At 47.4% G+C, this 19,420-nt stretch overlaps 1 protein-coding gene across 1 annotated transcript in view; it reads right to left on the bottom strand.

The window, feature by feature from the left end:
* Positions 1–19,098, bottom strand: part of LOC147124649 (ciliary microtubule inner protein 2B-like) — a 39,716-nt gene extending 20,618 nt beyond the window's left edge. Inside the window, exons 1-4 of the mRNA XM_085990935.1 lie at positions 18,762–19,098; positions 11,361–11,593; positions 9,086–9,267; positions 8,804–8,996 (exon numbers count right to left, since the gene is read on the bottom strand). Coding sequence (XP_085847061.1) covers positions 8,804–8,996; positions 9,086–9,267; positions 11,361–11,593; positions 18,762–18,829 — 676 coding nt within the window. The 5' untranslated portion in view covers positions 18,830–19,098. The remainder of the gene's footprint in view (positions 1–8,803; positions 8,997–9,085; positions 9,268–11,360; positions 11,594–18,761) is intronic.
* Positions 19,099–19,420: the final 322 nt, after the last annotated feature.

Genomic DNA, 19,420 nt, shown 5'->3' with positions numbered 1-19,420 from the left:
TGATTGGGGAGTCAGCTACAAAGGATCACCAATTTCACATTATTACTAAGAATGAAGGGAGAGGTTAGGAGATTGTTTTTATGCAGACGGCTGTTGGAGAACAGAATGTTTTACCATAGGAACTGGTTGAGGCAGAGACCATCACATCTATTAAGAGAAAATTAGATAAATATTTGAAACAGAGGAAGATGCACGGCTATGGTGAGAGAGTGGGTCAGTGGGATTAGTGCTGGATTTCTCTAACAAAGACATGATGGGCCGAGTGGCCTCCGTTTGTGCTGTAAACTTATATTGTTCCATGGTTCTGTAGTAACAAAGTGATGACACGATGACAAGAATTACAAGACCTGGGCCGGGAATTTCCTTGGAGCTGCTGCCTGTTCCGCCACCATATTTTCACCAGAAGTGCGGTGGAAGCCCCATTACAAGCAGCTTCAAGGAAACTCCCGGCCTTAGGTAAAGAGGTAGGTTTAGCTTCCATAACTGCTGAAGAGAACACAAAGAAAAAAAATGGGAGTTTAATTTCATGAAGAAAAGAAAAAGCATTGTGGACGTGAATTCAAAGCCAAAGAAAGGAGAACGAGTGGCGGCACGAAGTTGATGAGAAGACACCCCCATCATCAAGCTCTTGAACCGGTAGAGAAATCCATATCGACAGTGAGTCTGACAGGTGAGGGAACAGAACATATCGACAGTGAGTCTGACAGGTGAGGGGACAGAACATATCGACAGTGAGTCTGACAGGTGAGGGGACAGAACATATCGACAGTGAGTCTGACAGGTGAGGGGACAGAACATATCGACAGTGAGTCTGACAGGTGAGGGGACAGAACATATCGACAGTGAGTCTGACAGGTGAGGGGACAGAACATATCGACAGTGAGTCTGACAGGTGGGACAGAACATATCGACAGTGAGTCTGACAGGTGGGACAGAACATATCGACAGTGAGTCTGACAGGTGAGGGGACAGAACATTTTTGCCGATAATTTTATTAAGTCTAATTTAATTCCAAACTTTGAAGGAAAAGATTATGGCCTAGAAATTCAGTGGATAGCGCCAGCCGTTAACGCCATAAGAGGGGTCTACTTCCAGCGCTAGGCACTTTGCGCCCGGGCGCAGCGCGATCCGCGCCGACGCCCAAATTCAGTTGACATTTAGCGCCGGCGCAAAGTGTTTGCGCCCGCTCAGGTGCGCGCGCAGCTTATGACGTCATATCGTCGCGCAACGCTGTTTGTGCGCCCCAAACCGGAAATTCAGTGGCGCCCGCCCAATGTGGGCGTGGCGCTGCTAAGAACTGTGAAGTGGAACGCAACAGAGGCCCTGTGGGCCTCGGGGAGCGCTAATTAAAGGGCACTTACACTGACCTATAAAGCCCAGCCATTTTGCTGCAATGACTTTACTGCTTTGGATTTCTTGACAGAGACCAAGGGACAGAGCTTACTGATTTGGGACAACATAGGAGAGGTATTTTTGGCTTCTGGCCAGTGCTTTGACATTTGACTCATTGTGATTTCACTGTTTTCAACTTCATTATGGGGGCTGTATGGGGGTGCAACCCTGAGTTGCAGCATTATGTGCGAAGGGCTCACAGACGCTGTGAGAGAGGGCCAGCCATGCCTAGACGCAGAGGGGCCATCAGGCGTCGGCAACGTAGGCCTTACACACTCAGGCAATACCGGCAGCAGGTGTCCTATCTCACCATGACTGCCGCGCATTGTGTTAAGAGGCTGCGCTTCAGAAGGGAGGTGGTTGCAGAGATCTGCCAGCTGCTTCACAGAGATCTGCGTCCACAGCTGATGTGCAGGACGTCTCTCTCGGTGGAAGTGAAGGTCACGGTGGCTCTGAGCTTTTATGCAAGCGGCTCCTTCCAAGCCGCTGCTGGGGACATAGCGAACATCTCCCAGTTTGCCGCGCATCGCTGCATCCGGCAGGTCACCGATGCACTTTTCGCGAGGAGACACCAATTCATCTCCTTCCCCATGACCCGACAGAGGCAGGAGCAGCGTGCAGTCGGATTTGGCAGGTTCGCGGGCTTCCCCATGGTGCAGGGCGCCATTGACTTGCACGCATGTGGCTATGCGGGCACCTATCCACAATGCCGAGGATTACCGCAACCGGAAGGGCTACCATTCCCTCAATGTACAGCTGGTGTGTGACCACAGGCAGCGCATCCAAGCTGTCAATGCCCGCTTCCCAGGAAGCAGCCACGATGCATTCATCCTGCGCCAGACTACTGTGGCTGACATGTTCGAGGCACAGCCTCCACCAAGGGGATGGCTTATTGGGGACAAGGGCTACCCTTTGTGTACATGGCTCATGACCCCGCTCCGCGCGCCCAGGACCCCAGCGGAGGAGGCATACAACGAAAGCCATCAAGCCACAAGGAACATCATAGAGCAAACGATAGGTGTCCTCAAGCAACGGTTCCGCTGCCTGGATCGTTCCAGCGGCTCTCTACAGTACTCGCCGGATAGAGTCTCCCAGTTCGTCGTCGTGTGCTGCATGCTGCACAACCTGGCTATCCGCAGGACTCAGGCACTGCCACCTGACATTGCACCACCACCTCAGGAGGACGAGCAGGAGGACCATGAGGAGGAGGAGGAGGAGGAGGAGGAGTACCAGCCCAGGAGGGAGCCACAAGGTCCAAGGGCCGTCTGCCGGGGGCTTATTGCTCGACACTTCTAGGCCCCCTGTTAGGGAATGGGCTGTGGAAATGTACGCACCTGAAGGCAGCCGCTCCGCAAGCCCTCAGCCGGTTAACGCAACAACCACTTGAAACATGACACCTGGACATGCTGAATAAATAAAACGCTTTATTTCACAAAATCAGGGCCCTTCCCACATGAAACAGAAAAACAGACAAGAGCCCCAAAAAACAGTCAAAAACATCTGTTGCTCCCAAAACCTGGGGAGGACTTACAAAACTTGGCCATCCAAATGGCCTTCAACATCGGCCTTACAAAAATAAGGGCCCCCCTCCACAACACAAACACCCCCATAAAAACAATCAAGGCCTTGATCTTCGGCCTTCCCAAAATAATCCCCCCCAAAACACAAGACCCCCCGTATATAAAAAACCGCTCTCACCACACTCTAGTGGGTGTGCCGAGAGGGCGAGTCCTTAGACAGCCTTCCCCGGCCCCTGCCCGACCTGCTGCTCCGCCTCAACCTGGGCCCTGTGGCTGGGACAAGGCTGGGGGAAGGCTCATGAGGGCCCCGAGGCGTGTCGGCAGATGCCCTTGGGGGTCGGCCTAGACGACGCACGTCCCGGGAGGGGCCGGCTGCTGACTGCTGCAGCTGTCCAGCATCAGTGCCAGCAGCAGCTCGTCGCACCTTGGCTGGGGGAGTGGCAGTGTCGGCTGCACGAAGGGGGGCAAGCTGGCTGATGGCAGGCACGCGATGTTCGCCAGAGACACTGGCACTCGGCCGGCCTGGCAGTGCAGCAGGCGCAGCTATCTGGTGGAGGCCAGACCGCTGTGCTGCAGCAGGGCGGCGGGTGCCGTGGCGAAGCCTCTGCGCCACAGCGAGTGTGGCAGAAGTGAGTGCCCGAACTGCCCTGGTATGTGGCCGCATCAGCTGTGCCAGTGTCTGGACGGCACCGCTCATCTCGCGAGTCGCGTCCTGCACTGCCGCGAGATGCTGGACACCCCTGTCATGGGCTGCCGCGAGTTGTTCCACCCCCCTGGCCTGTGATTCCCCGAATGCGACCACACTCTGAGCCAGGGACTGAATGGCCTGAGGCATCTGGTCCACAACCCCCATGAACTCCTGGTGGTGCCGCTCAGAGGCCGCCGAGATCTCTTCGAGGAGGCGCACCTCCTGGGCGAGGACCCTCTCCGGACTGGAGGGAGGACTCTCCCTCTGGGGAGAAGGCGGCCGAGTTGGCCGAACCCTCCCGCCTGCCTCAACCCCACTGGGCCCAGGATCTGCCCTCCCCTGCAACACCTCCCCCCTCTGGGGAGCAGGCCGGCGTGCTGCCGGACCCTTCCCGCGTGCCTCAACCCCACTGGCCACAGGATCTGCCCTCCCCTGCAACACTTCCCCCTGGCTCTCCTGCAGGCCAGACGTCCCCCCTCCATTGCCATCCCCTGGCGCGGCTGAGGGTTCCCCCGATGTGCCGCCTTCCTCCTGGTCCTCGTCGTCCTCCTCCTCCAAGGGCCTGGCACTCGGAGCTTCAGGGACCACCTCCTCCTCAGCAGCTGAAAGCAGGAAGGCATAAGAGTAGCTTTAGAGTGAGGACACGGCGTCAGCGAGGGAGGCCTGAGTGGTGGCATTATGCGCATTTGTCGGTCAGTGGGAAAGGATCTAGATCTGAAGCGCTAGGGCAACGAGAGAGGTCCAACCGGTCATGTCCTTACCAGTGGGTACCAGTACAGGGTCCGCCTCGCCGATCGCAACAGGGCCAGTCACCCGGGAACGCATGAGTCCAGCCACGCTCTCCTCCAGATCAGTGAGCGCCTGGTACTGGGGACGGCCTCCACCGGTGACAGTCTGGCTCCTCAAATTCCTTGCCAGCTTGGCCTGCAAGAGAAAGGACGGACTCTAAGTACAGTGTGGTGCCCTGTTGCTGTGTGCACTGCCTCCCATGGTGGAATAGCTTGGCCAGTGTGGTGCCCTGTTGCTGTGTGCACTGCCTCCCATGGTGGAATAGCTTGGCCAGTGTGGTGCCCTGTTGCTGTGTGCACTGCCTCCCATGGTGGAATAGCTTGGCCAGTGTGGTAAGTGCAGAAAGTGCTATTGATGATCATGCCAGTGCCATTGCTGCGGGAGGAGGGCTGCCCATTAGGCCTTTGAGGTCCCTTTGCCCATAATGTGAGGTGCACATGCAAGGGTGAGGAGGACACTGGAAAGGGTACTCACCTTCACCAACCGAGTGAGGTCGTTGAACTTCTTGCGGCATTGGTCCGCACTCCTGGGGACATCGCAGGTGGATGACACCCTGCGGGCGATTCTCCTCCAGGCTTTCCTGTACTCGCTCCTGGGAGCCTTGTTGCCACTGTCCGGGCACAAGATCTGTCTTTTGTCCTCCACACCATTAATGAGCACCCTCAGAGCATGCTCGGAGAAGCGCTGCGCTCGTTCACGGGCCCTCTCCATGTCTCCGATGGCGCTATTTTGGCCCACCAGCAGTGTTGAGGCCTAGCTGCAGGGCTCCAGTATGCAGGGCGTGGCAGCAGTCAAAGTCGATCCTTCCCCCTTTAAGAGCAGGCCGGCGTCAGGGTGTCTGCTGTCAATCAAAACATGACCGCACCTGCGCTGCGCCCGGCCTCGGCGTTATCAGGCCGCATTGCCGGATTAGCGCCTGAACAGAGCATTGCAACGCCAGTTTTAGCGCTCGGCCAAACTCTTGGCCAACTCTACTGAATTTCGGCGAGGTGGCCTGCACTTTCCGGCGGGCGCTAACTTTAGCGAGCGCCCGACTTTAGCGCCCCAAAAGTGTCCAGACTGAATTTCTAGGCCTATATATTAATAAATGTACTTGAGTTTGTAAATTATTGACAAGCCACCCTAAGTGTAAACGTTCTCTGTTGCATTTCCTGGGTCTTCATATCATTGCATAGTTATGTCTGGGACACAGGGCACATGAAGTCAGCTTATGAGAGTGATCAGCCATGCTGCACAGAAGAAAATATCTGGTGTAAAAATCCAAAAATGGAACAGCTACATATATAACACAGCAAGATGGGAATTCAATGCCAAAACAAATTTGGATCACCTGATAGTTTCAAGTAGGCAACCTTGAATTAAGAGGTGTAGATTGTAGGACCACCTCATTTATATTACAGAGCTGCTGGTGGATGTTAGTGGCAGCAGCAGTATAAGAGTGGGGAAGTGAGGAAGAAGAACCTTAGTACACATTACATTGATAACTAATGCAGGCCGAAACCTGGTATTATACAGAGTCTCTTCCAACAAGGGGCATGAGTGCACCCGGGGGAGGTAAGTTAATGCAGAATGAAATGCATCAGTTGAAACATATAGAGCTCAATTGAAATATGCTCACCATGTTATTATGGGTAAAGTATGCAATGAGATGTGTTGTGAAAAAGATCATCATCACTAAAACACAGAAAACACAGAAGATAGGAGCAGGAGTAGGCCACTCGGCCCTTCGAGCCTGCTCCGCCATTCAATGAGATCATGGCTGATCATTGAAATTCAGTACCCTGTCCCTGCCTTCTCCCCATATCCCTTGATCCCTTTAGCCGTAAGAAATATATCCAACTCTTTCTTGAATATATTTAATGAACTGGCCTCCACCGCCCTCTGTGGCAGAGAATTCCACAGGTTCACCACTCTCTGGGTGAAGAAATTCCTCCTCATTTCAGTCCTAAATGTCCTACCCCTTATCCTTAGACTATGACCCCTGGTTCTGGACTCCCCGACCATCGGGAACATCCTTCCAGCATCTAGTCTGTCCAGGCCTGACAGAATTTTATAGGTTTCGATGAGATCCCCATTCAATCTTCTAAACTCCAGTGAGTATAAGCCCAATCGACACAATCTCTCCTCATACGTCATTCCTGCCATCCCAGATATCAGCCTGGTGAATCTTCGCTGCACTCCTTCCATGGCAAGAACGTCCTTCCTCAGATAAGGCGACCAAAACTGCACACAATACTCAAGGTGCGGTCTCACCAAGGTCCTGTACAACTGTAGCAAGACATCCTTGCTCCTGTACTCAAACCCTCTTGCTACGAAAGCCAACATACCATTTGCCTTCTTAACCGCCTGCTGCACCTGCATGCTTACCTTCAGCGACTGGTGCACAAGAACACCCAGGTCTCTTTGCACTTCCCCTTCTCCCAATCTATTGCCATTCAACTAATAATGTTCCTTCCTGTTTTTGCCACCAAAGTGGATAGCCTCACATTTATCCACATTATAGTGCGTTTGCCATGTTTCTGCCCAATCACCTAACCTGTCCAAATCGTACTGGAGTTTCATGACATCCTCCTCGCAGCATACCCTCCCACCCAGCTTTGTGTCGTCTGCAAATTTGGAGATATTACATCCAATTCCCTCGTCCAGATCATTAATATATATTGTGAACAGCTGGGGTCCTAGGACCGATCCTTGCGGTACCCCACTAGTCACTGCCTGCCACTCGGAAAATGACCCGTTTATTCCAACTCTGCTTTCTGTCCACCAACCAGTTCTCTATCCAAGTCAATACCTTGCTCCCAATCCCATGTGCCTTAATTTTGCATGCTAATCTCTTATGCGGGACCTTATCGAAAGCCTTCTGAAAGTCCAAATACACCACATCCACTGGTTCTCCCTTATCTATTTTACCAGTTACATCATCAAAAAATTCCAGTAGATTAGTCAAGCGTGATTTACCTTTTGTAAATCCATGTTGACTTTGTCCGATCCTGTCACTGCTTTCCAAGTGCTCTGCTAGTACATCTTTTATAATGGACTCTAGCATTTTCCCCACTACCGATGTCAGGCTTACCGGTCTATAATTCCCCGCTTTTTCTCTGCCACCTTTTTTGAATAGTGGGGTAACATTAGCTACCCTCCAATCCATGGGTACTGTTCCAGAGTCTATCGAGTTCTGGAAGATGACCAGCAATGCATCTACTATTTCTAGGGCCACTTCCTTAAGTACCCTGGGATGTAGATTATCAGGCCCTGGGGATTTATCGGCCTTCAGTCCCATCAATTTTCCTAACACCATTTCCCTACAAATAATGATTTCTTTCAGTTCCACCCTTTCATCAGACCCTATGTTCCCCGGTATTTCTGGGAGGTTATTTGTGTCCTCCTTTGTGAGGACAGAACCAAAATATGTATTTAGTTGGTCTGCCATTTCTTTGTTCCCCATTATAAATTCCCCTGATTCTGACTGCAAGGGACCTACGCTTGACTTCACCAATCTTTTTCTCTTGCCAAACTGGGATGAACAACTTCTGTAGTTCATCCATTCGGTCTTTGAATGTTTGCCATTGCCTATCCACCGTCACCCCTTTGAGTGCCATTCCCCAATCAATCCTACCCAACTCGCTCCTCAGACCATCGTAGTTTCCTTTATATAAATTGAGGACCCTTGTTTCTGAGTCAACTACTTCATTCTCCATCTTAATGAAGAATTCGATCATATGATCGCTCTGACCCAAGGGGCCTCGTACAACAAGATTGCTAATTAATCCTTTCTTGTTACATAATACCCAGTCTAAGATGGCCTGATCTCTGGTTGGTTCCTCGACATATTGGTCCAGGAAACCATCCCGTAAACACTCCAGGAATTCCTCCTCCACAGTATTGTTACCAATTTGATTAGCCCAATCTATATGTAGATTAAAGTCACCCATGATGACTGCTGTGCCCTTATTGCACGCTTCTTTAATTTCCCTTTTAATGCCATCCCCAACCTCCGCCTTACTGTTTGGAGGTCTATATACCACTCCCACTAATATTTTTTTCCCCTTAGTATTTCTCAATTCTACCCATACAGATTCCACATCATCAGAGCTAATATCCTTCATTACAATTGTGTTAATCCCTTCTTTAACCAGTAATGCTACCCCACCTCCCTTTCCTTTTTGCCTATCTTTCCTGAATATTGAATACCCCTGGATGTTGAGTTCCCAGTCTTGGCCATCCTTGAGCCACCTTTCCGTAGACCCAACCAAATCAGATTCGTTTACCTCTATTTGCACAGCCAATTCATCCATGTATATATACATTTTACCTACAACCTACAGATTGCAGGCTGGTCAGTTAAACCAAGAAATATACTAAAAGATATCAACATGGAAGTGAAAGAGCTGAAGAAAGAACGGTAACATCATACCTGGAGCAAAACCATTATAACCGGAATTGAGTGCAGAATCACGTCTATAAATAGTCCTGCTGAGCTGCTCTGTTGGTTTTTGATCTGCTGTTTGGAACGTACCCATCCTGCTTGGGAGACAAGGGTCAAAAACCGGCTCACATACCATGGGGATCAAAGTGCAGTTATTCGGAGGTCTAATTTCATCTGGAGCCTAAGGAAATAGGAAAAGAAGTTGCAGTATGTGTTATTTCAGACATCATAGACTGATTTGTGCATCACAAAAAACCCACAGAATCTTACAATGGCAGATAGAGGCCTCGATGACATCTGTGGTGCAATCATATTGTTCCTTTTGCACTCCATCATTTCAAGTTGTTTCAGTTCTTCTATAGTCTGAATGGTACATGTTGCTTCAGGATTGTTGTCGTAAACATAATTCTTTAGAGCAAAGTGATATTTACCATCCCTCGGATAGAAGTAGCCTACGGTTAAAAGTGACACAGTTAGTGTATTTTACACAGTGAGGAAAAAGCATGCTGGCTGTCTTCATTCAAGCAACTTAAAATGGGGAAGGGAAACAACTGGCACAGCTGAAAAGTTGCAACACAGTAATTTTGCACCACCACTGCAATCTGTTGAAGAATAAACAGAATACGAGGCAGTCAATTCTCACTTAATTGTGCCCTGGTGGTCAAATTTCAACTGCTGTCCATGTGTCACTGGAGAGTTATCTGGGGGTAATCAATGTAACAGCAGAGATTCAGTGAAAACACTAGGCTGATTCAGCTGTGGCTCAGTGGTAGCACTCTCCCCTCTGAGTTAGAAGGTTGTGGGTTTAAGTCTCACTCCAGAGACTTGAGCACAAAATCTAGGCTGACACTCCAGTGCAGTACTGCACTGTTGGAGGTGCCATCTTTCAGATGAGATGTTAAATGGTCTGATGAGACCCCGTTTGCCCTGTCAGGACATAAAATATTCCATGGCACTATTCAAAGAAGAGCAGGGGAGCTCTCCCAGTGTCCTGGCTAACATGTGTCCCTCAACCAACGTAACTAAAACAGATGATCTGATCATTGTCTCATTACTGGTTGTGGGAGCTTGCTGTGTTCAAATTGGCAGCTGCACTTCCTATGTTACAACAGTGACTACACTTCAAAAGTACTTCATTGGCTGTAAAGCACTTTGGGGCATCCCGAGGTTGTGAAAGACGCTATATATCTTTTCTTTCCAGTTTTGAAGAAGGGTTCGACCCGAAACGTCAACTCAAATTTCTGTCCACGGATGTTGCCTGACCTGCTGAGTTTTTCCAGCATTTTCTGTTGTTATTTCTATATAAATGCAAGTTCTTTCTTTTTTTCACCCCCTCCTGCGTACTCTAGGAGTGTCTTCAAATGTTGCACTGACTGAATCACCACAGACTGGGGATACAACCGGAACCAATGTTCCCTATAAGCAGTCGCCCATCTCTCTGACGGTCCAGTGTAAAATTTTGCATGCGCGAAACTGTGACTGGGCCACATAGTCCCTTAAAGGGGCCACGCACCCAAAGAAAATATAAGGGAACATTGCCTGGAACCTTCCTGGTTTGCCACACAACAGTGTTTTTCCCAGTGAGTTACCACGGGATCCCCTTAGCCTTTATACAAAATTAATTATAGTATGCTCAAAAGTACAACTTGCATTTATAAAGCACCGTTAATGTAGAAACTCGTTCACAAGGTGCTTCACAGCAGCATAATGAGTAAAAATGGACATGGAGCCAAAGAAGGAGATAGCAGAAGGGGGTGGCCAAAAGCTTGGTCAAAGAGGTGTCTTGCGGAGGGTCCTAAAGGAGGAGAGGGAGGTGGAGTGGAGTGGTTTAGGGAGTGAATTCCAAAGGCATGATGGTGGGGCAAAGGGAGGGAGGGAAGTGGGTATGCACAAGAGGCCAGAATCAGAGTAATGGAGGGTTCAGGGCAGGGGGCTGTAGGGGTTACAAAGGCAGGGAGACCACAGTGGGATTTAAACATGAGGATGAGAGTTTTAAATAACCAAGAAACACCTGAACTGAATCGGATGGGTCTGTAGTCTGTAATGTCCCTGTAGAACCAATCTCAAAAATGGTCCTTTGATTAGCTGATGATTTTTGTTACCCACATACAGTATATGCAAATCATGAACTCATGTAACATTTTTAGAACATCTCAGTCGGTACTTTAGTACAAAATCTTTATGATGGATACAGTAACTAGGAATGGGCAATAAATGCTGGCCTTGCCAGCAATGTCCACATCCCAAGAATTAATTTTTTTAAATTCAGCTCCCCTTCTGATTTTCAGTCATCTTGTTTGCAAGTGTACACAAGCAACAAAGACTATTTTAAAAAAATCAGAGATTAGTTTCAAAGGGATCATCTTTTTAGAACTTGTAAAAAAACCTCCTTTCCTGATATTGTATGAAGAGGAGCATTATTTCTTTTACAATGTGAGATGATGTTGAACTAAACATTTCTCATGCATCTTATTCATCTGGTGGGTCCTGTGAAATCCATCACAAAACAAGCCTCAATGAATCACAAAGACAGAATCAGCGTCACCGTTTTTAATGTTTGTCTTCTGCACCTGTCCTGCGTATGTGGTAATTTCTGGATGGCCGTAAGTCCTATTCAGCAGGTGCCTCGGGACCTGGGGATTGTACAATGATTTTGTTTGGGTCAAAGTTAAACGCGGTGACTTGGGCTGCCCAGGTTCATATGACAGCAGTCCAAGAGTAGCATTGCCATAGGTCTCCCCTAACCGACTTCGTAACTTTGGCATGTAACCTCCATACCTGCAAAACAAACAAAAAAGAGTTTTTAAATCATCTATTCTTATTTAGGTTGGGGAAATACTTCAGCTGTTAACTGACTGTATCAGAGGAACATAGGAATTACTAGATGAAAAAAAAGACCACAGTCCAACTAAGTCGCCTTCTACCATCCTGGTACGTAGGAACATAGGGATGGGAGGAGGCCATTCAGCCCCTCGTACCTTTTACATAGAAACATAGAAACTAGGAGCAGGAGTAGGCCATTCGGCCCTTCGAGCCTGCTCCGCCATTCAACGAGGTCATGGCTGATCATCCAAACCCTAGCACCCGGTCCCTACACCGACAGCCATTCCACCCAAGCCCTATCCCCGTAACCCCACATATTTAATCCCCCCTAACACTAAGGGCCAATTTTTATCATGGCCAATCAACCTAACCCGCACATCTTTGGACCGGAGGAAACACACGCAAACACGGGGAGAATGTGCAAACTCCACACAGACAGTCACCCGAGGCCGGATTTGAACCCGGGTCTCTGGCGCTGTGAGGCAACAGTGCTAACCACTATGCCACCGTGCAAGAGAGAGTCAAGGGAGAGTCAAGAGAGAGTCAAGAGAGAGTCAAGAGTGTGTTAAGAGTGTGTTAAGAGAGAGTCAAGTGAGATTCTAGAGAGTCAAGAGAGTGTCAAGGGAGTCAAGGGAGAGTCAAGAGAGAGTCAAGAGAGAGTCAAGAGAGAGTCAAGTGAGAGTCAAGGGAGAGTCAAGAGTGTGTTAAGAGAGAGTCAAGTGAGATTCTAGAGAGAGTCAAGAGAGTGTCAAGGGAGAGTCACGTGAGAGTCAAGGGAGTGTCAAGAGAGAGTCATAGAGTCATAGAGTTTTACAGCACAGAAAGAGGCCCTTCGGCCCATCGTGTCTGCGCCGTCCATCAATCCCTGTCCAGTCTAATCCCATTTTCCAGCATTTGGTCCATAGCCTTGTATGCAATGGCATTTCAAGTGCTCATCCAAATGCTTCTTGAATGTTGTGAGGGTTCCTGCCTCTACCACCCTTTCAGGCAGAGAGTTCCAGATTCCAACCACCCTCTGGGTGAAAAAGTTCCTCCTCAAATCCCCTCTAAATCTCCTGCCCCTTACCTTGAATCTATGCCCCCTTGTTATTGACCCCCTTACTAAGGGGAAAAGTTCCTCTTTATCTACCCTATCTATGCCCCTCATCATTTTGTACACCTCAATCAGGTCCCCCCTCAGCCTTCTTTGCTCCAATGAAAACAACCCCAGCCTGTTTAGTCTTTCTTCATAGCTGAGGCGCTCCATCCCAGGTAACATCCTGGTGAATCTTCTCTGCACCCTCTCTAAAGCAATCACATCCTTCCTATAGTGAGGCGACCAGAACTGCACACAGTACTCCAGCTGTGGCCTCACCAGCGTTTTGTACAGCTCCATCATAACCTCCCTGCTCTTATATTCTATGCCTCGGCTAATGAAGGCAAGTATCCCATATGCCTTTTTAACCACCTTATCTACCTGTTCCGCTGCCTTCAGGGATCTATGTACATGCACACCAAGGTCCCTCTGACCCTCTGTACTTCCTAGGGTCCTACCACTCATTGTGTACTCCATTGCCTTATTTGTCCGTCCAAAATGCATCACCTCGCACTTTTCAGGGTTAAATTCCATTTGCCACTTTTCCGCCCATCTGACCAACTCGTTTATATCTTCCTGTAGCCTGAGGCTTTCCTCCTCACAATTTACCACCCCACCAATTTTCGTGTCATCTGCGAACTTACTGATCATACCTTTTACATTCTCATCCAAATCATTTATGTAGATCACAAATAGCAAGGGACCCAGCACCGATCCCTGAGGTACCCCACTAGACACAGGCTTCCAGTCACAAAAGCAACCTTCGACCATCACCCTCTACCTCCTGCCACTCAGCCAGTTTAGGATCCAACGCGCCAAGGCACCCTGGATCCCATGGGCTCTTACCTTCTTGACCAGTCTCCTATGCGGGACTTTGTCAAAAGCTTTACTGAAGTCCATGTAAACCACATCCACAGCATTTCCCTCATCCACACACCTAGTCACCCCCTCGAAAAATTCAATCAGATTTGTCAGACATGATTTACCCTTGACAAAGCCATGCTGACTATCCCCGATTAATCCTTGCCTCTCCAAGTGGAGACTAATTTTGTCCCTCAGAATTTTTTCCAATAATTTCCCTACCACAGATGTTAGGCTCACTGGCCTGTAATTCCCTGGTTTATCCCTGCTACCCTTCTTGAATAATGGTACTACGTTAGCTGTTCTCCAGTCCTCTGGTACATCCCCTGTGGCCAGAGAGGTTCTGAAAATTTGTGTCAGAGCCCCTGCAATCTCCTCCCTTGCCTCACACAACAGCCTGGGATACATCTCGTCCGGGCCTGGGGATTTATCCACTTTTTGGCCTGCTAAAACCGCTAGTACCTCCTCCCTCCCGATGCTAATATGTTCAAGTATGTCACAGTCCCCTTGCCCGATTTCTATGTCTACATCATCTTTCTCCATAGTGAACACAGATGCAAAAAATTCATTTAAAACCCCGCCTACATCATCTGGCTCTACACACAGATTGCCACTTTGGTCCCTAATGGGCCCTACCCTTTCCCTGGTTATCCTCTTGCCCTTAATATACTTATAAAACATCTTAGGATTTTCCTTTATTTTGCTCGCCAGTGTTATTTCATGGCCCCTCCTCGCTCTCCTAATTTCTTTTTTAAGTATGCCCCTGCACTTTTTATACTCCTCTAGGGCTTCCTCCGTCTTTAGTCTTTTGTAACTGCCAAAAGCCCCCCTTTTTTTCCTAATGCATTTTTGTATATCCCTTGTCATCCAAGGTTCCCTTTGCTTGTTGGTCCCACCCTTGACCTTTACAGGAACATGTTGGCGTTGTACTCTCTCTATTTCCCTTCTGAAAGCCTCCCACTGCTTTGATGTGGATTTTCCTATAAGTAGCTGCTCCCAGTCCACTTTGGCCAGATCCTGCCTTATCATATTAAAATCAGCCATCCCCCAATTTAGAACCCTTATTTCCGGGCCGTCATTGTCTTTTTCCATGACCACCTTAAATCTCACCGAATTATGGTCACTGTCGCCAAAATGCTCTCCTACTGACACTTCCACCACTTGCCCGGCTACATTCCCTAGAATTAGGTCCAGTACCGCCCCCTCTCTTGTAGGACTTTCTACATGTTGGCTCAAAAAGCTCTCCTGGATGCACTTTAAGAATTCTGCACCCTCTAAGCCTTTCACACTCTGACTATCCCAATTAATATTGGGGAAGTTGAAATCCCCCACTATTATTACCCTATTATTTTCGCACTTCTCTGAGATTTGCCTACATATCTGTTCCTCTATCTCCCCCTGACTGTTTGGGGGCCTATAGTACACTCCCAGCAAGGTGCTTGCCCCCTTTTTGTTTTTAATTTCTACCCATATGGCCTCATTAGAGGAACCCGCTAATATATCATCCCTCCTTACAGCAGTAATCGACTCCTTAATTAATATTGCAACACCCCCTCCCCTTTTACACCCCCCTCTGTCTCTCCTGAAGATTCTATACCCCGGAATATTGAGCTGCCAGTCCTGACCCTCCCTCAACCATGTCTCCGTGATAGCAACAATATCGTACTCCCATGTGTTCAACAACAACTTCAGTTCATCCACCTTATTTGCAAGACTCCTTGCATTAAAATAAATGCCTTCCAGCCTTGCCATATTCCCTTTTGCCCTCACATATTTTCTCTGCCTTCCCAGCTGACTTGTTTTTTCCTCTGTATTTGGCTGTAAATCACCCCCTACTATAGCTCCACTCTGTATCCCATCCCCCTGCCAAGTTAGTTTAATAGCTGATCTGTACTTTAATTCCATCTACTCGCCTTGGTTCCGTAACCTTTAATACCCTTGCCTTATAAAAATCTATTAATCTCCGTCGCATGATACAATAATAATGAAGTTGTTGACTAATCATAGAAATCAGTCTCTATTAATTAGTCTACAACAGGCCCAAACATGATGTGACGAAAACCCTAGTGCTAGAGAGGTTTGGGAAGCCATCCGTTCTTCCCAAACCTGCGACATTTACCACATCTCATGTCTCAAATTTCCCATATACTGTATCCCAAAATTTTATTTTCCGAAAGAAATGTATTCAAACTTGTATACTTTATAGTGCAGCATAAATATATAAAATTTACACCTTAAACCCAAACATTCCCCCTTCCCCACTGAACTCGTCAGGTATTTTCTTTTCTCACAGCTATTGTTACATAGAAGCAGAAGTAGGCCATTCAGCCCCTTGAGCCTGTTCCACCATTCAATTAGATCATGGCTGATCTGTATCTCAACTCCATTTACCTGCCTTTGCTCCATATCCCTCCATACCCTTACCTAATACAAATATCTCAATCTCAGTCTTGAAAATTTCAATTGACCCAGCCTCAACAGCCTTTTGGGGAGAGAATTCCAGCTTTCCACCACCCTTTGTGTGAAAAAGTGCTTCCTTATTTTACTCCTGAAGGGCCCAGTTCTCATTTTAAGATTGTGTCCCCTCGTTCTGTAAATAGCTTCTCTGTATCTACTCTATCAAATTCCTTTATCATTTTAAACACCTCCATTAGATCACCCCTCAACCTTCTAAAACCATTTAACCATTTTATTTTTTCCTTTCTCCAGTTTTCCCACCAATTTTCTCCTTTCTTTTTAAAATGGAGACTCATTCTAAAAGCCACAACCACCCTCCAGCACTTCCCTCAACATTGCCAAAACTCATTAACTAGTCATTCACTTCATTTGCTGTTTGTAGGACCTTGGCTGCTGTGTTTGCCTAGATAACAACTGACCACACTTCAAAGGCAATTAATTGGCTGTGAAGCACTTTGGGTGTCTTGAGTACATGAAAAATGCTGCATAAATGCAAGTCCTTTTTCTTTCGTTGCTCCTATTAATTTTATATCTCTTGATAAATCCTATTCATAGTTTTTGGTGCGAGATGTATAATCTGACAATGTTATTTGTCCATCTGTTGAATAGAATTGGAGAGTGTGAAGCAGCTTATGGTATATTCAGTAACCTTAACCTTATCAGAAGTGTACTACAACAAGAAGTTGTATTTATATAGCGCCTTTTACTTAGAAAAATATCCTGAGGTGCTTCACAGAAACGTAATCAGACAAAAATGGCTGCCAAGCCTAAGAAGGAGCTATTAAGAGGGCTGACCAAAAGCTTATGCAAAGAGGTTGGTTTTAAGCAGTTCTTAAAGGAGGAGAGAGAGGTAGAGAGATTTAGGGAGGGCATTCCAGAGCATGGAACCCAGGTGGCTGAGGGCACAGTCGCTAAGAGGCACAAGAGACCAGAGTCGGAGGAATGGAGAGTTCTTGAGAGGGGCTGGAGGAGGTTACAGAGATAAGGAAGAGTGAGTCCATGAAGATATTTAAACATAAGGATGAGAATTTTAAATTTGGGTGTTGGAGGCCATGAGACAATGTACGTCAGCGAGGTAAAGAGTGATGGGCGACTGAGTCTTGATGCGGGATGGAATACGAGCAGTAACATTCTGGATGAGCTGAAGAGGCTGTCCAGAAGAGAATTGGAATAGTTGAGTCTATAGGTGACAAAGGCATAAGTGAAGGTTTTCAGCACCATACATTCTGAGGTAGGGACGGAGGTGAGCGATGTTACGGAGATGGAAATACGCAGTCTTTGTGATGAAGAAAATATGGAGTTGGAAGCTCAGCTCAGAGTTGAATAGGATGCCAAGGTTGTGCAGTCTGGTTCAGCCTGAGACAGTGTCCCAGGAGGGAGTTGAAATCAGTGGCAGGTGCTGAAGAGGATGACTTTGGTCTTCCCAATGTTTAACTGGAGGAAATTGCAACTCATCCAAAACAGGATGTTGGACAGTCTGACAACAAAGATTAGTAGAGAGGTCAAAAGAGGTGGTGGAGAGGTAGAGTTTGCGTGTGGAAGCTAACCCCATGTCTGCAGATGATGTCAAGTGGCAGCATGTAGAGGAGGAAGAGGAGGGGCCAAGGATATATCCTTGGGGGGCCTAACAGTGCAGGGGCAGGAAGAGAAGCGATTGCTGGAGATGCTCTGGCTATAATTAGATATGTAAGAGTGGAACCAAGTGAGGGCGGTCCGACTGAGCTCGACAATGGAGAAAAGGCATTGGAGGAAGATGGTGTGATCGACCATGTCAAAGTCTGAGAGAGGTTGAGGAGAATGAGGAGGAGGATGCACCACGGTTATAATCAAAGAGGATGCCATTTGTGGCAGGGTTTATTGTTCACCTATGTCACACTACCTCCTAAGAACATTGTGATTCACAGGAAGCATTCACTTGCCTGTGTCCTTCAAGAAAAAGTATCTGGAGAGTACCATGATGGCAACAGCTATTCTGTTATATATTTTACTGAAAGATGTTAACTAAATTTGTGGCATACCTATGTAATTATTTAGTTATACTGATTCAAAAGAGTATATTGCATAAAAGTAAATAAAATAAAACAAAAAGAGCCACCCGCTAATCTGTATTAATATTACAACTACTCGCGTTAGAAGTATCAATGCAAAGAAAGAACTTGCATTTATATATCACCTTTCATGACTTCAGGACGTCCCAAAGCATTTTACAGCCAATTAAGTACTTTTGAAGTGTAGTCACTGTTGTAATGTAGGCAGCCAATTTGCGCACAGCAAGCTCCCACAAACAGTAATGAGATAATGACCAGATAATTAGCTTTTTAGTGATGTTAGTTGCGAGATAAATATTGGCCAGGATACTGGGAGAACTCCCATACATTTCTTCAAAATAGTGCTATGGGATATTTTACATCCACCTTAGAGGGCAGATGGAGCCTTGGTTTAACGTCTGCATCTGAAAGACAGTACCTCCAACAGTGCAGCACTAAGTGCACTGCAGAGTAAGTCTAGGCTATACAATCAAGTGCCTGGAGTGGGACTATGAACCCACAACCTTCTGACTCAGAGGTGAGTGTGCCACACAGAACCACAGCTAATGAGTGTTTTATTTTACCCATTTTTCAAGCTATTTTTCTGCCTCCTCTTCCGTTGTGTTGCACCACCCCATTCCCCGATCAGGGCAGTGCAGCGTCACAATACACTAGTTACAAAAGTACATTTCTCAAGTCTTACCCAGGCATGAAGTTCGGATCAAACGTACTAAATACATTTTCTCTTTTGAGAGGTAATGGAAACGGCATCTTAAATCAAAGTGAAATGAATGAATCTAAAATTAATATCCTGATCGATTAAGTGTGGTGTAGCCCAAGCTGCTCCTGGCTATTTATCCGGTGCCATTTGTTGCTGGGCTGAAGTTCAGCAGTAACCAGGCACCGGGGCTAAAGTTACTTTAGCGACAGCGTCACGTGACTGGTCACAAACATCCCGGGAGCCTGCAACAGAGGGCTTGTCAGTAACATTGCACTGAAACTACCAGCTTGACAGTAACTGAAAGAAAGGGAATCACAGCCAGTCAGTGCAGACTTCACTAGCCCCTCGAGTGCAACATTATTGGAATGTATCCAACCGTTTGTCAAAGCTATCAATTATTATTTTAATAATTGGACGCAGCACAGAACGTGCTTATTTAGTTGGAAGCTGGCTTTCCAGTTTGCTTTGTTTTTTATATAGATATATTTTGTTTACTTTGAGACGTCCGGTGATCGTGAAAGGCGCTATATAAATGCAAGTCTTTCTTTTATGGTTGCTCAGGTAACATGAGGTGGCTCTGGCGCTGAACTTGTGTCTAAATCCAAACACCACGTCCTCTGCACCGTAGGGAGAGAACGACT

This window comes from Somniosus microcephalus, chromosome 1 (genome assembly GCF_052327205.1).
Source record: "Somniosus microcephalus isolate GS21.2 chromosome 1, FLI_Smic_1.0, whole genome shotgun sequence".
Taxonomy (NCBI): Eukaryota; Metazoa; Chordata; class Chondrichthyes; order Squaliformes; family Somniosidae; genus Somniosus; species Somniosus microcephalus.
This window is presented reverse-complemented; position numbering and strand designations above follow the sequence as displayed.